Source organism: Uloborus diversus, chromosome 1, assembly GCF_026930045.1.
Source record: "Uloborus diversus isolate 005 chromosome 1, Udiv.v.3.1, whole genome shotgun sequence".
NCBI classification, from domain to species: domain Eukaryota; kingdom Metazoa; phylum Arthropoda; class Arachnida; order Araneae; family Uloboridae; genus Uloborus; species Uloborus diversus.
Genome location: NC_072731.1, coordinates 181,283,869 through 181,298,452, shown reverse-complemented (window position 1 = coordinate 181,298,452; position 14,584 = coordinate 181,283,869). Strand labels below are relative to the sequence as shown.

At 31.2% G+C, this 14,584-nt stretch overlaps 1 protein-coding gene across 1 annotated transcript in view; it reads right to left on the bottom strand.

Annotated features, from left to right (window-relative positions):
- LOC129217474 (uncharacterized) overlaps positions 1-14,351 on the bottom strand; it is a 43,100-nt gene extending 28,749 nt beyond the window's left edge. The window contains exons 1-3 of the mRNA XM_054851783.1: positions 14,174-14,351; positions 7,414-7,910; positions 3,471-3,674 (exon numbers count right to left, since the gene is read on the bottom strand). Of these exons, the coding sequence (XP_054707758.1) occupies positions 3,471-3,674; positions 7,414-7,894 (685 nt within the window). The 5' untranslated portion in view covers positions 7,895-7,910; positions 14,174-14,351. The remainder of the gene's footprint in view (positions 1-3,470; positions 3,675-7,413; positions 7,911-14,173) is intronic.
- Between the last annotated feature and the right edge of the window lie 233 nt (positions 14,352-14,584).

The following is a 14,584-nucleotide window of genomic DNA, read 5'->3' as shown; positions in this document are numbered from 1 at the left end:
GAATTTCATAGCTGCTATACTAGTAAATTTACTTGAAATAAATCCATTGTATCACCACACGTCGCTAGTGCGAAAAAAATATAGCTATGCTCATATTAAGAATTGAAGTAATTTCATCCATTTGAAAAGAAAAAACGTAAAAAAAATGTCCTGCAAATAAAGAAATTTCTCAAACAATTTATTGTTCAGTGCTGTGTCATTGTATACAATAATTGTATGTTCTGTAATTCGGCATTTATTTGCTTATCAATACAATTTCTTCTATTTTGAACCAACTATGGCTAATCAAGTGAAAAAAAAAACATGACTCTTGCAACAAACTTTATCAATAAAATCTACTCCGAAATCAACTAAAAACCAACATTTTTAATGTAAATTTTCAAAAGTTTTTGAAGGAGGATTCCCTGACTTCTTGCTGCAGTGGTGCATTCAGGGGGGGAGGGGGCACAATACTGGTGACCATCCACACAAAATGCCGAGTTGATGTTTTTAAAAAAATGTTCTTTATTATTGAAGGGAAGAAAACATCTCATTTTGGGAAAACGCAATTATTTTAAGAATAAAAAAATAAATAATGTTGGGGAAAAAAACATAATTTGCTTTCAAAAAGAAATATTGACAGTTACATATTTCAACAGCTTCAGATTATTGGCGGCGAATTGTGTGCCTCCCCCCCCCCTCCTTGCACAATTCTCTTTCTTTCATATCCGCCCTCCCCCTTGTTTTTCATTTTTTCTATTTCCTTTTCATTTTTTCGATTTCTCTTCAAAATTTTTCTTCTCTGAAGCCATCTCTCCAGCCAAAGTTATTACAGAGTATCTCAAATTTCGTTTCTTGGGCTTCACTTTTGCCAAATTTCCAAGATCCTCTAATTGCCTAATTACATCGAAAATCGTTTAAAATTGTGTTTTTGGAGATTCAGTTTTGAAAAACTGCAGTGTCTCTAACCTTACCAAATATAGTCTTACACTCATGTATTTAAGACTTTAATTTTGGAAAATATTCGAACAAGGGCCTCCAACCCCCTTTCTCTAATATCATCAAAGATTGTTAATATTTTGGTTTTGAAAACTATTATTTCGTAATATTTAAGTGTAGGGAATCTTTTGGGACAGCAGCCTTTGAAATTCTCTTTATAATACCATTGAGTATTGCATAAGAACTTCATTTTTAGGAATTCAATTTCAAAAATTTTCCAGGAGAGAGCTTCAGAACACCCCGTCCGGTAACAGTATCACAAAATGTCCACCATAGCGTTTTTGGAACTTCAATTATGAAAGATTAGAGGTAGTGTGGGAGGGGGTACATATTTCTATCCGTTTTTCAAAAAATCGATTAGGGACAGTCCATGATTCTCATTCCTAACCAAACTATAAATATGGACTATTATCACATTTATAAGACTTAAATTTCAAAAAATAGCCTTGGAGCGACACCGCCCCCCCCCCATACCTTTCTTTCCCCTAAAATATCACCAAGAACAACTGTAAAACTGTGTTTTCAAAACTACTACTGCAAATTTTTTCTGGGGCATGAATCCCCTTCCAAACCAGAAGGTTTATTCACCCTTTGCTTCTAACAACATCGACTTTCGTTTAAGATTTTTTCTGCAGTTTGAAATATTAAGAATTGCCGATCCCCTAATGTTACTAAGTATGGTTTCTAGGAACATGGTTTGAAGAAACATTTTTTGAGGCACTTCCTGAATGGTTTTTGATAAGCAAAGAGCTACATCCAGTAACTCATTTTCAGGCGTAATGCTCACCTTTACAATATTATTTTCTTCACCAGTTTCTTCTGTTAAGACTAACTTCTGTTAACTAACTCTTTTTACTAAGCACAGTTTACAAGAATGCATTTTCGTTCTTTTAAAAAATTGCTTTTGACCTATATAGTAGAAATATGCTTTCGGGGGTAATGCTGCCATCCCCGGAGAGGTGGCATCATAACTCCGATCCGACAAGATGGAAGAAATGTAGATTAAAGATATCAAAACAAATGGAAGCGATAAATATTGTTGATTAAAGTGTAGGTTAAAATATCCAGTTAAAGGTTGTTCACAGCAAATGATATTGCATAGAAATGCTATTCAGCTCTCAAGTTGACATCCGTTTCGTGATTACATAAATCAAGAAAGTTCTTTCTATTTTTGTTGTGCATTTGAGTAAAGTATTTCAGTACACCAAATGCTGTGTCACCACCAGAAATATAGTACTACTGTGTGAGTTCATTTTCTTAAAAGTACACTGAAGCAAGAAATGAAAAACGCACTTTTTTTTCCTTTCAACTATGTAGATAATGCTTTTGCACGTGTTTAGGCAAGTTACATAGGTTAATGTACAGAGCGTATGTTTGTATGTATTTAAATTTCTGTGTTTAGATAGTCTATAAATTAACTATTTAAGCTGTCAATCATGTATGAACTACTCATTTATATCCAAATATTTCTAAGTTATCAAATTAAAATAATTATTTTTATACTAAGAAATATCTTTTTCTAGTATAATATATTACACAGAGCACACTATACATAATTTAAAAAAGTGCAGTGAAGTTTTCACTTTTTATTTCTGTTTTAGAGTGTGAGTTAACAAGCAAAATTGCTCAATTTCAAAGACCTGTATCTTTTTTAAAAACCAAATACACAAAACAATATATATAACATGTATAGTACTTGAATGGAATATTCAATTGGCCAAGAAATTTTATTTTTAATTCCATCCTCTTTTGGTTTACAGGGGTCTAAAAATGTCATTTTTCTCAATTTTCTGATCTTTGAGGGGCTGTAATTTATAAAGGGTAAACAAACACACAATTACAGCTATATTTTCTTATTAGTGTGACTCCAGTGATTAGTTTTTGCCATATTTCACTTTGTGTTTTTATCCCCTAAGCGAGTTATGACCCTTTAAAATGAGTAAAAATTTTACATTTGACTTTGGCCTGCTGCCATTATTTTAATTATTAAGTTACAGCTACATAACTCAGTGTGTGAGACTATTATCTAATGTACTTTAACATCAAAATGTAAAATGTTCTGCCATAATTGTTATTCAATTAGATTTGGGCCAAAATGCAAAGGTCTAAAAGTCCCATTTTTGACTACGAAAATGACTTTTGATGTCCTCTAAAAAATCAAGGGTTAAGGTTAGAGAAAAAATAAAAGTGGTTTTAAACATCATTCATATGCATCTTTTTGGGATATGAGTTTCAAAAAAATTAAAAATGGTCGAGCGCACTCATCCGTTGAATCTGTATGGAATGACCCTAATGCTAGCAATATCTATTTTCTTCAATTAATTTTATTCATAAAATTTTGAGCAATGTAAAATTGGAAATATTCCCCAGTATCTTTATTATGCTAAAAGTTTTAAAGGACATTATACATAACACATTTTTACGTTTCAATAATTGATAAAATTCTGATATTAATGACAAAAAATTAAGAACTACAAGGAATAAATACTTACAATCATCAATCCATGCATATCTTCCTGAATTACTATGTTCGCAAGTATAAAACTCATCCTTAGCACCCACACGGATTTTATATTCCAAAGAATCAGGCAGATAATCATGTATGTTTTGGAACACTGTTCCAATTAAGTATGTCATATTAGGCACACCAAATACAACAGCCTCTAATTCAAACTCATTCTCAAAAGCTAAAACACCTAAATACATAAAGAACAAGGAATAAATTTAAAAGCATTAAACATTTATATTTATAAAACCAAAATCAAACGACAAATGAGACATTAAAAAAATTATTGCAATCATCAAAATATCATTCATTTAGATCAATCAACAGAATTCAAACATTCTTACAATTTATTACTAGAAATATTAACTTTAACATCAATATTGAATGTAATACCAGAACCTACCTCGAAATCTTAAAACACAAAGTGGCTTTGTCCAGAGAGTTCTTGCCTGCAAAGGTACCCATCATCTCTCTAATACTGTTGATAAGGTTTTGAAACCATGTAACCCCTTAGTAATTTACAAAATAAGAGCCAGATTAAACCTTTAAACTTCAGTTCTTAAAAACAAAACAGCCCCTGAAATTCTCCGCCTTCTTGCTCTGGAGACTTTAAATAATCTATACCCTGAACGAGACTGGCTACGAGTATATACCAATGGCTCCTTTTCTAAAGACCTACCTAACGCGGTGCAGGAATCTTTTGTGATTTGTTCAGTTTTTACTCTCCAATAGGAAATTTCCGTACAGCCTTCAATGGAGAGGGCTCGGCCATACGTATAGCGTTGAAACAATTAACCATCCACTGCAACAAGTTTCAAAATGCCGTTTCCTCTCCAACCCCAGATCTGCTATTCAGAACATCTGCTCAACTTGCAACCCATTCTCCTGAGACATATTCGATATCCAGCTCACCATCAAAAAGTTGGAACTAAATAATAAGATTATAGTTCTCCAGTGGATCCCAGGCCACTGTGGCTTAAGTGGCAACGATCAAGCCGACACACTAGCAAAGAAGGGTTCAGCAGTCTCGCAAATATCCCGCAGCAGCGTCTCATTCGCACCATGAAAAGACTCATCCATAACTCGTTTTCCTCTTAACATCAGGAACTGAAGTCAGAAACCAGCTCCAAACATTGGAAAGTACTGGAAAGATCAATCATATGAGCAATAATTTGCAAGTATTGGGAAAAATCGCCAATACGGCGATCCTTGCACTTTTTTGCGTAGTCGGCCATTTAATGTAATGATTTATTCTTTACTTCACAGTCAGACCATTTAAAATCATAGCAGAATATTTAAGTATTTATTTCCTTAGTATCTGCTTAAAAGGGATGGACTAAAATCGTGAATATGTTAATGTTTTTGACTTTTTTTTTTTTAAAGAAAACTAGGGGGCCCCACTTAATGCTAGCTGATGCTCACCAAGCCCGGCAGAATGCTTCACAATCTTATTTGATTCTCAAAGATTTGAATTGTCAATTAGAAAGAAACAGATTTAAAATGCATTATGAGATCCCTTTGGAACAAAAAGTATCCTTTCCCCGGGATTTCAAGATAACTTGTACCAACCTGCAGAGCCGTAAAGGCTAAGGGGCTCTCGAGCATTGCAAAACTGCAGTTTTGTACATTTGAAAAGTCGCTTTCATATTCCTGGTCTCTAGTAATATATTTTGCTCTTTAGCTTGGGGTTTGAACTGAGTTGAGCCTAAGATTTTCCGTTAAAATTGAAATCCTTAAAAAATTTGTGTGTGAATAAGAAAGAAGAAACAAACAATCTAAAATACATAACTATGGCAACGCCAACTAAAACATCAATAATTTGAATGGAGATGAGATTTTTTGAACTTGATTAAAACGGCTTATAACTATTTCCTTTGGAGATAGAAGCTTAGTTTCTCAACCATAGATCGAGTTAGATCTGGAGGAAAAAAAGTCGCTCTTTACAGTGTTGTCGAAAAGAAAACTGTGGGACAATTTCTTCACTTTTTACTGATATATTCAATGAAGAAAGTAATGCCTAAATTTCAGCTAAGCCTGAAAAAATTCCAGCTCTAAAAATGCAAATAACTCCCGCCGTAATTAAGTTAGAGCATTGAAACAAATTGCGTAGAATTCCACTTTTTCCAACGATATATAATATTAATTTATGCAAGTAATTTTTACCATTTTAACAGCCAATTTATGCAAAATTTGAGCTTAAAAATATAGTTACAAATAAAAACTAATTCGAAATTTAAAAAACAAAACCCCAGGTGCAAAACACTGGGGCTCGATGTAATTTTGTACAAAATTCAAGGCTGTAAGTGCTATAGGGTCTCCTGGATGCAGGCTCGCCCCAGACCTCCTTTCAGAATTTCTTTGACCTTACTTTTTTTTAACATAAAGAGAAAATCAGGGGAAATTTTAGGAAATTCTGCCTTGCATATAAGTCGACCCCCTAACTTTAAACATCATTTTTTGTAATAAATTTCTCCACTTATACGTATTTTGAGTATATACCATAGTTATATTTATATTTTAAAATTTAAAATATGAAGATGATTATGCTGTGCAATAAGATTGTTATCCGCCTTCTTCTGACATCGCATGCAATTTAGGAAACTCGACAGAAGAAGAGGAAGAACAAGAAAGAGTGATGAATTAATCTTCTGCTTTCTGCCAAAACTCTTCTGCTAAAAATTTTCGCATTGTAAGCGAAGAACTCGAATTAGCTGTAAAATTTGTTACTCTTGAAAAACTTGTATTTTAGCCATTTCGCATAATTCGAATCCTGTTGTAGCGGGAGTCGACTATATTAATATTAGTTTTAACTAATAAATATTTGATGACAGTTTTTTCTGAAATGTTCGTAAAAACTATTTTATGTTAAAAAAGGTAATAAATTTATAACAAAAAACTTCTTTATGTTAAGAGTTGGTAGTGTTATGAAAATCATTTCACGACTCCACCAAAGAAAGAAACTAAGTTCAGTTCCATGTATAACTCAAAGGAATGCCATTAAATGTGTAACATTTGAAACAAAAAACAAATATTTTAATGGTATCTGCATTAAAAGTTTTACAAGATGCTTTAACAAAAATCCTTTCATTAGAACATAGATTGAAAAATAATAAATTTTAAAACCAGTGCAATATCTATTTTCATATTTACTATACAGTAAAATTTCGATTCAACGAAACCTGGTTTAACGATTTTCTCAATTTATTGAAACATCTCACTAATCCAGATTTGGCTGTAGTAAATGTCTATGTTCCTCGATTTAACAAAATCCTTGATTTAACAATAACTTTTTCCAGTTCCTTGACAATCGTTAAATCAAGGTTATACTGTAATACATTCTAACTGTAATTGACAAAAAATATAATTGATTGATAATTTTTAGAAAACATTTATCAGCATTTTCCTACAGTAGATTGGCGATAGTTTAATTTCAGGTTATTAAATGGCAATAGTCATTTCATCAAAATATTGTCAAGAGAGAAAAAAGTACACCAAAGCTGTAATAGAGTCTCAAAGATATATTTTTTTTCTACAGTTGAAAAATTGTCATTTATTGTATCAAACCCAACTATAGATTTATGTCTGTTTTTGATATTTTCTCACAAAATAGAATTTTACCAAAAATATAGTTTTGGACAGTTTCAGACACTTTTGGACCCTAAGGTTTTGGACAGAATGGTAATAACCATTTACCATAGTGTCCAAAACCCTGCCAACCGTGATATGAAATTGGCAAGAACCGCCCAATTCAGCGAGGAGTGTCATTTCCAAAAAGTAGGACATTATGGGGGAAACTGTAATCATATTTGGGTTCAGTGATCAATTTACATTAGAATTAGCAAGAACAGTAATTTTGAATGGTGATTTTGAAATAGGTGTTTTTTGGCCGGGCAGCATCACTAATGTTTATATAATAAAATTTTACTTACTGACACCAGTGGATATATTCATCTTCTTAACCCAGAGAGTAACAGATTGTTGCATCAGATCAAAAGTAACACTGTTGTCTGGAGAATAAATAAACTTATAATCCTTCTCATTAAGTAATTTAGGCCTTCTGAAAGCATTATGCATCTCATTTACTTTCACGCTGAATAGATCCATATTATTCTGTTTGATGTCATTTGATAATACAAAAGGTTTGGCATTTGTTAATATCTCATATTCCTTTTGAATGTTCGTTGCATTTCTGCCAGTAAATTTTCCTCCAAAGATGAAGTCTTGATAAAAATTCACTACAACTGGATTTAAGTCATCAAGAGTCCATGTAAGAAGCACAGGTATGCATGCAATAAATGTTGGAATCAGGAAAAAAAAAGCTGTCCATACATACCTCCTTTTCATTAATAGAAAGTCTTTGTACATTAAAACAAGTACTTGCTGATAGTGAAAGTAAAGATCACAAAGCATCTTTTTACATTACCATCTGAAAAATCCAAAAGTTTGCATAACCTATGATTTTCATGTAAAAGCAAAAATTAAATGAATGATCATCTCACTTTATATAGGGACCAAACCCTAAATTGTACTTAAAAAAGCCGTTAAACAAGAAGTCTGTCTAACTGCTCTTAAACAAAGATAGCCTAAAAATGCCTTTTGGGGATACATTAGTACCTGCCGCTTGATAAAGAAAGATTTTACTTTGAAAAACAGTAGCATTTTTACATAAAAGAGAGAGAGAGAGAGAGAGAAAACAGTAAGGCCTTACAATGAAAATATTTTAAGACTAAGCATTTTTTAGTAAAGACCACAGCCGGGTATCTATGTTTAGTCTACCCTTGTGGCTTTTTCGATGGACACTTGGGGATAATTTTGGTGTCGAATGAAAATAATTTAGCCAAATTTTCAGTTCTTTATCTCAAACAACCTTCGAGTTTTTTTAAAAAAAAAACCTGTTTTTTTCAATCATAATATTTTTTTTCATAGTAAAACTCAAAATTAATGAATGATGCTTTTCCCCCCTTATTCTTAGGAATAAAATACATGAAAGCTTATTATAGTCATAATTTTTGAACAAAAAGCCTATTTTTGACGATGGAAAAATAATTAAAACTTTTTTTTAAATACTTTTCTGAAAAGTGTTACTCACCAAATTTTGTCAGAAAATGTCTTTCATACTCCTCTATACTCAGGAATTTTTTTAATTTTTTTAAGCGGTGGAACAATGCGAAAAAAATTTAAAAAAGATTTTTTTTTCATAATTTTGTGTTTAAACAATTTAAATATTTTTTATTGCCAACAAATTCATTTGAACTAAGTCAGTAAAAAATCGTCTGCTAAGAAAAAAGAAAATTTAAAAAAAAAACTTATTTTAAAAATACTACCCGAAGGAAAAAAATAAAGAAAACCATAAAAAAAGACATATCCTTCATGAAGTTATTAGGAATGTAAAAAAAAAACCGATTAAAGAGTTTTGAAATAAATATTCAATACTAAATTGTACATAAAGATGATTACATAATTTGTCCATGCTATTGGGAATAATTTTTCAGTCTTGACCAATGAAGACAAAAATTTCAAATATCAAAGTAACCTTATTATAATTTAGACACCGTTTAACATAATTATTTTTAAAAACTGACAGTCAATAAAATAATTTTCATCAATTTATGACAATTTTTTTAAGTAAGGTTAGTCTTTATCAGTCTTCATTCACAATGACATTGACTTTTTCATCAATGAACAGGGGACTCAATGTTTTGGCAGGCTTTACTATTTATGCCAAATATCGCCAGGAGGACGCATAATTGCACTATTGGAGGGGCATAAAATTTATGCCCCTCCAGTAGTGCAGCAGTAGCGGAAATATTCTCTCATTTTTAATTTTTTCATTCAAAATCTCAGAACTGATTAGGATTAGAAAGGTTTTCAGAACTTGCTTTTTTCTTACACTATGTTGAAAAAACAAAAAATATGTTCGAAAATAGAAATTTAATTGAATGTGAACAAATTAAATTATTTTAAGTCATTTCATTAATGGTCATTATTCAGCTACTTATCTTCATATTACTTATGGTGTTGTAAATATTCATCCCTTTTTTATGTGTTTTTTTAATACAAAATTTATAGTTGAATGTGATTTTCTCTTTGTTTTAAATATATATTTATATTATACTAATTGCACATCTCTTGAATTTCCCATTGTTCTAAGGGAATGCCAAAGTTGGTATTACTTCTGTTAAAAATAAACTGAAAGATAAGGTTTAACTGTTTAACAGTTACAGTTGTTCTTCAGTATTTTCAATTTTATAACCAAAGCCTTTGAGCTATTCTCCCTCTTTCTTATGATATATATTTAATATTTTAAATTTAAAAAGCATTTTATTAAATCAATACTAGCTGGATAGAATTTACATTTAGATTAATGTTTCAATGATGCATAAAAAGAAACAGTAAAGCAATGTATTATTACTGCCAAAAGCAAAAGTTAAACTTGGTAAAAGTAAAAATAGCTTTATTCCTCCGAAAATAAAGATTTTCCATTTTTACAGCTTTGGCAAAAAGTGGCTAAAAGGTATTTTTGCCGGGAGGGTTTATTCCACCTATGGCAAAAATATGCTAACCTTATTTCGAACAAAAAAAAAAGTTTTTCAAAATTGGTCCATCCATCAATGCGTTAGAGTGCCACAGACAGGTACACAGATTAGATACATATAAGTCTGACAGACACGTCAAACTGAGAGGTGAAGCACATTGGTCCACTTTTTTTACTTTTAATTTTTCATCCATTAAAAAATTTAATGAGCAGTTCGATTTTCTACAATAAGTTTCACTATACTTTTCTCAACACGACAGATTTTTTTTGGAAGTGTTGAATTGATAAAAAATTTTTACATTAATTTTTCAACGGAACCATGTAAAGTGGACCAACGTGCTCCAAGGGTTGGGTACGTTGGTCCGCATAACTCCAACAACATGTTACAATTTTAGTGATTAATACTATCAAACTTTGTAGATACCTTATTCTCTGTTATGTGTAGAGTGAAAAATATAAAGTTTCAAGATCAATTATAACATATTAAATTGATTTTAATTGATAAATCATCTTTATTTAAAAACAGCAATAAGCATTCACCAATAGTACACATAATATTTTTTAAAAAATCAACAGAAAAATCAATTATTGAATATTCACGAGATAATTGATGCAGATTAAAGTTAACTAAAGATGCGTTAGGGGAGGGTGGGCCACAATGAAACATTGTAAATTCAAAAATAAATAAAATTCTGACAGCTACCACCACCTAGGAGGTGTAAAGAAAACCAAAATGCTTCCCAGAATTCCTAGTTTCATGCTGTTCTATGCTTTTGTTTTGTAGAAGAAAAAAAATAGTTACTGTTTGGACACACTGAAAGTTATTTGGATAATTTCATGCACCTATCATAATCTTGAAAAACTTCAACAGTTAAGATAAGTGTTGTAGTTTATATTGTTACTGACACTTTAATCTTCTATTATTCAGCTATATTATTTTTAACTCATGGTTTATTTTATAATGAAATGAAGCAAAAATCTGTTGTTAGGGCCATAATGAGACAACCTTTTTGGGCCACAATGAGATGTCTCATTATGGTCCAAGCAGCAATAAGCAAGTGTAGAATACTTATCTACTTCTAGTTTTAGTTTACAAAAAAAAAAGAAATTTAACAATAAAAAATAGGCTTGATTTTAAAGTATTTATATTTGAACTAATTATTACAAGTGAACTTTTTATTTTACTACGCAGCTTTATACAAAACAAAACTAGAAACCGGTTAGTTGTTGATAAGGTTTTCAAATATGGTACTTATTTCAAAGCACACTTTATAATTATAATTAATATTTGTATAAAATAATTATATAAGTTAATTATCAATTAATATTTGGCATTTGTTATTTTATTCTTTTTCTGTTTTTCAAATCCTAATGATAATTTATTTTTTGTTTACTGTAGTTAGAATTGTTTCGTATGTAAGAAGAAAAGTTTTAAACATTTAAAATACGCTTTGAGGGGACACAGGACCTTGAACCCATCAAATTTATGGAAAAAAATCATTCTGTATCACGTAGTGCTGTAATTTTCTAATAGCTCTGTCAGAGCTAGATAATGTAGACGCACGCGTGCACGCCGTGCGTGGATACATCCGCTGAGGTGCGGATACCTTCGCCGCGGATTCGCAATTTATAAACTTTTTTCTACGTACGTACGGGCGTAAGTGCCGCGATGCTTACGTCCGAAAATACGGTATAGTTTTGGAATCCATGTGTGCATGTGTATTAAGGGACTAAAGTCAGATGGGGGACTTGCTCCGAGTAGTATCTCTCATCTTCATAAATAACACTTTTACTACTAGATTTATTGCACTTGTTTTTGTCCCCTCCCTCAACAGAGCATTTTCAAGAAGCAGCGAATTGCTAGTTTTTTCTTCATTCTCAGAAATTTAGGTATCCTATTGATTTCTTGACTTGACAGCTTAAGAAAAGAAAGGTCCAACCAATGTATGATCCACAGTGGAGATATAATTCCCAAAAGTATGTGAGCTTACAAATGCTGAGATATCTGCTAGAAGATTAGTTTTAAATTTTTAAAATTTAGCTTAGGTCTTTGCATCTATACGCTCACTTAATTGACATGAAAATTAGTTCCTTGTAACCTCAAAGCATATTCCTGCAAGTATTTATTTCTAATGATTAAGCATGTTTTTTTTTTTTTTGGAATCCGGACAAAAAGTTTTCTTTTTTTTTTTAAATTTTTTTTACGTGATAGACAATGATTAGCTTGCAGATACTTTTGAGTTGCGTGCGCAGAAACTTTATATTTTTATCTGATTCTGAGCTCTGTACTGAATTCAGTTTCTTTGATAAACTAGCTAAAGGGGCATTCCACGGTATTTTTGACATTATGTAGAGTCTGTAACGTGACCTTTTTTGCCATAACTTTTTAATTTACTGTTTGATTTGCAAGTTATTTTAATTTGAGCTGGTGTGTTGGTAGGAACAGATCAAAATAAAATAATATGCTAATCAAACAGTAAATTAAAAAGTTATGGAAAAAAAGGTCACGTTACGGACTCTACATAAATGTCAAAAATACCGTGGAATGCCACTAAAGGTACTTATTTTGCAAACTTTAGGTAAAAATACAGAGATTATACAGCTGTCCCATTGTGGCCCTACTTAATGTCTCATTGTGGCCCAGTGATGGGCCACAATCAGACACTTTTCATCGAATTTATAAAGCCTCATAACTTTTTTTCTTCTAAATGAGCTAAATTTGGTGCAATATATACTATAATATGATACCTTTGATATAATCAAGTATGTTTCTATGCTTTAAAACTCACCAATATACAAAAAATGAAAAATATGTGTTTTTTGTCTCATTGTGGTCCACCCTCCCCTAAATGAAATCTGGGGATATAAAAGTGCTACTTCTTGAGCTTTGGAAGCACTTTTATTGGACTGGGTTTTGGAAGGATAAATGCAAAGTTACATCAATATTTGTTAGAGGGGAAAAGCTATTTTTTTCTTCATTGCGTTGCATGAAACAACTTCAAAAAAGAAAAGAATCCTGTTACACTAATGCAATACAATTTAAAGAAAAAGTGCAATAAAATTGACAGCTTTAAGTTAGCATATTGTGTTCTAAAATCAAAATAAGATAATCTTAAGTAAAAGTATATTCTTGTATTCCTGTAATCAATCATTTGTTTTATTTCGGTTCTATGCAGAATGCTTGTTCAGCAAAAAAAAAAAATAATGATAATAATAATAATACAGGAACTTTATTATAGCATGTACTGCATTTTTAGTAAAATTAATTTAGCATAATTTTTGTTAAATAATTATAATTTTTTTTTTTTTTTTTTTTTTGCCCTAAGTTTTTATTATTATTATTTTGAAATGTGTGTAACAGGAAATGAAATGAATGTATAATATACAAATGCTTAGAATATTGTTTATAATTATTGAGATTTAAGAGAAAAAAAGTTTTAAATTATGTGGGGTAGGTTGGTCCGGTCTAACGTGCCCCACAAAGAGTGACCAACCTACCCCACGTTCTTGGCCTGAAAAATTGGTCATATTTTTTTTCTTTTTGACAAATTATGAGAAAATTTCCAACTATTATGAACTAAAGGACCTTACTTTAAGAAAGGAGTTCAATTTTTTTTTACCTGCAATCTTGATGAAAACCATTAAAAAAAATAAAGTTAGTTTTCTGAAAATTACTCAGGACTACTGAATTAACACTTTCTGGAATAAAATTTGCTAAATATAATTGTACCATGTGATTTCATTATAGGATTTGTAGGACCATAGGTGCTATTTGTTGGTAATAAAATAAAATAAAAAATATCAATAGTACTAAAATAATTGAGACCGTTCCAACGTACCCCATCTCCCCCTAAGCCCCTTCCTTTGTGTCAGGGGATAAAAATCAGATTTGGAGAAATTTTTTTAATTTTTAATACTTCATCTCTTGAAGGCTTGTAAAAGTTTTCAAAAATAATTTTTGCTTTATTATTTCCAAAATAGAAAAAATATATTAAGGGAGAAATCGGCAGTTAGCTTCGAAAATTTCAACAAAAAACACAATGTTTCAGTTATAAATGTTCAACTTTTGAGAGACATTTCTATGTTAATAAGTTTTTAATCGGTCATAACCTCTGAAGAGTAGAGAAATCTGAAATTTAATCACTTGTTCTTACCTCTACTGCGAATTGGAACGAACTTGAAACTGAAGCCATGAAATGAACATTAAAGTTAGGTAAAATAAATAGATGTCATTAAAAACTAGTTTTCGGAAAATATAGAACAGAAAAAAAATTTGAATTGTTCAAAACATCCAACTAAGGCTAAAATATGAAGTAAAATCAAACTTCGTACTCCGCGCGTTCAAAAAATAATAGCAACAATCAGTAATAGTAGTAGTTGCTTGTGGTAATCAAACAACTGGGGTGCGTTCGACGAACCTCACCGGTTAACCAGTAAGTAACTGGTTACTTACCGCAGCGTTCTATGATCAACCGGTTACCTCACTGGTTACCATTCTAAGCAGTTGATTGGTTGATTGGAGCACGTGATCATTAGTTGTCACGTGATTAACTAACCGGTCGCTC